The sequence below is a fragment of the Nestor notabilis genome, unplaced genomic scaffold, assembly GCF_000696875.1.
Source record: "Nestor notabilis isolate BGI_N333 unplaced genomic scaffold, ASM69687v1 scaffold31792, whole genome shotgun sequence".
Classification (NCBI taxonomy): Eukaryota; Metazoa; Chordata; class Aves; order Psittaciformes; family Psittacidae; genus Nestor; species Nestor notabilis.
Window position 1 is genome coordinate 35,550 of NW_009920227.1, and position 2,823 is coordinate 38,372.

Below are 2,823 nucleotides of genomic sequence, written 5' to 3' on the forward strand. Positions count from 1 at the left end.
GGGAGGCTGAAGGTCCCTGATTCTTGCAGGAGTAAAAGGAAAGTCATACTCAGCATTTCACAGAATGGGACCTTTCAAGAGCAGCTTTCCAGAGGCACTTACCATGAACACCAATTCAGCATACTCAATCAGGAAGTGAAAGAGATATATAATCAGTGGGGTCTAAAAGAGAGCAGAAGAGAAACCCATGTTAAACACTGTCCAGATAAAACGGCTGGAAATTTGATGAGAACAATGGAGTGGTACTATGAAACACTGTGAAAGGTAGTTTTCCTTGGCCTCTTCTACAACACTGGTACTTCAGAGTAAAGTGATTAATCAAAGCACATGTACTCATCTTTTCTCTTGCAAAGTTCTCAATATGCTTTATAAAAGGCACAATCAACTTTGAAAATCATATTCTCTTCCAACTTTTCAGTTCTACTAGTCTAGTGGTACAGTTACAGTAGAAAGCATATAAAGAACAGCTTTAGAAAGTATTTTTTTCCTAGAGAATCTATTATTTTTCAGCTTGTTCACAGGTACTTTTGAAAGCTGTCTTCACTGTTAAACCTCTTGTTCAGATGAGCCTTTTATAAAGCAGAAAGAAGAAAGCATGTTAAAACCACAAAGCAGTGGCACTAGAGTCCTATCATCCTCTTACTCCCACAGCTTTTCCCTTCAAGGGTAGGAGGAAGAGCATGTTCCTGAATTATTCCTATGACAGAAAAGCTTCATCTGGAAGTACTATATTTACACGGTGTAAATTCACTGTGAGCAAATAGATTTCTTTTGAAATACTTTTAAAATAATGTGATGGTATAAAGAGAAAATACTGGAGAGAAAACTGTGTGTAGAGAAGGAGAATTTGTTGAAGAGATGCAAATTTTCAGAAGTATGATGGGAAGTTACATTCACACAAGTAAGACCACTCAAGGCACAGAACCCCACAGATGCTGAAGTGTTTGGAGGAACGAGGTGTTCTCAAGATGAGGGGTAAATGTACTGCTTGCCTGTGCTAATTCAGTATTTCAGCAAACACACAAACTCAAGATGCTGCTACCCAGTAAAACTGTGTTCAGACTCACAATGACACTGCCTCTTCCTGCTCTGGCTTCTGCTCACAGAAACATCTGGATGTGAACAGAGTGTTTTCCTATTACACATTTCCCCTATTTCAGGCTCTCCTTACAGAGTAAGGAATCTTACAATGTCTATCACCTGCACAGAGAGTCATTCTGTGATGAACTGTATTTCCTCACTGTGCTAGTCACTACACATGCAACTACTATTTGCACTACATATACAACTGCCGCACAACAACTACACGACTCCAATTTCTCTGAAGTCTTTGGGACAAGCCTTTGCCAAGCTGAAAGCAGTAAGACTAAGAAACGCGCCACTTGAAATGAAGCATGCATACTGACCTCATGGAAAACAGCTCCAGAGTATGGCGAGACCCCTAAATCCAGCAGAGCTAGTCCTTCAACCACTGAAACATACAAAATGCCTACATTAGAATCCTGAAAGGTGGGAAGAGAAAGATCTCATGATGGTAAAAGTACAAAACCTACAGGTTTTAAAACATCCACACTCATAACAGTCTCACATGGAATCGCCATCTCAGTGGGTGACACAAAATCTCACAAAGCCAACAACCAGCTACAACTGATTGATTGCCTCCGTATTTCTGCCATGCAAAGCTCTTCACTAACTGAATGGGCACCTGTAATCTCTTTCAGCTAAAAAGGTTATAGCTGAAGTGTTTTGCACTTTGCTATTTATAAATCATATAATTGATATTGATGGATTTTAAGTCACCCTTGCTGAGACACATAGTATCTATGCTGAAAAAAATACTGAATTCTAAGAGGACAAATCATGATGTAATACAGAATTTGAACTATTTTGCCTAATTAGAGAGACTTGAAACGTCCAAAACAACCATAAAAGAGCAGAAATGAATACAGATTATCAGGCAAAGCTAAAAGCTTTATCTGGTTTTGAAAATCCCTGACGTTTTACAGCTTTAATCCAGATCCTTTGCGACCATGTAATTACAGCCTGTACTGCAACACATGCACATGCTTTTCCATCAGCTCTCCACCTCGCTGAGCACAGAGGATCCCTGGGGACTGAGCAGCGCGTGCAGTCAAAGGAGCTACGGGAAATGGTCCATTTGTTCAGAGGTGAGAGGCAGGAGACTGCAGGAAGCAACAAGAGGTTCTGGGTTCAGCAATATGCTGGAGGAGAAGACCCTGTCTCTGCCACAGAATCCCTGTATGATGGCAGCCCAGCCTCTTCCAGGTGATCCTGTGCTCCTCACTACCCAAATGCCTCCCTTGACGCTTTAAGACAAGACTTACAAAGCATCTTTTGCTGCAAGGGAATGTTTGGGAGCTGTATTTTGAAACTAGGAAGCGTGAAGTGCTACAGTGCAGAGCAGAGGCAGCAAAAAAGCATTCAAGCTTTTGACCTTTATTGCTCCTTGCCACTGTTTTCCACCCTAAAACTGCAAATCATTTTTCCCTCTTAATTACTAGATATTATTGTCCCAGGAGGCTGTCTTTAAAATAAATGAAGGTTCCTCACAGGCTCAGCTGCTACAGACATGGATGCCATCAAAAAGTCTTGGTTAAACTGTACCTTGGGCTTCAGAGCAGAACTTAAATCATGTTGGTAACAACACGTGGGGCACAAACTGAACAAGGACAACGAAACTGTGAACAGCTCTGCACAAACTGGGAATCGTTGTGGTCGTGTTCACACCACGGGACAGTGCTTGTGCAGTTACAGTGTGATGGATGCAACTAAAGGCTCCAGAGAGACCTTAGAGCAGCTCCA

General features: G+C 41.5%; 1 protein-coding gene across 1 annotated transcript in view; it reads right to left on the reverse strand.

The window, feature by feature from the left end:
- Positions 1–1,502, reverse strand: part of PIGU (phosphatidylinositol glycan anchor biosynthesis, class U) — a gene marked incomplete at its 5' end in the record, with an annotated part of 12,426 nt that extends 10,924 nt beyond the window's left edge. The window contains 2 exons of the mRNA XM_010010586.1: positions 103–162; positions 1,407–1,502. Of these exons, the coding sequence (XP_010008888.1) occupies positions 103–162; positions 1,407–1,502 (156 nt within the window). The remainder of the gene's footprint in view (positions 1–102; positions 163–1,406) is intronic.
- Positions 1,503–2,823: the final 1,321 nt, after the last annotated feature.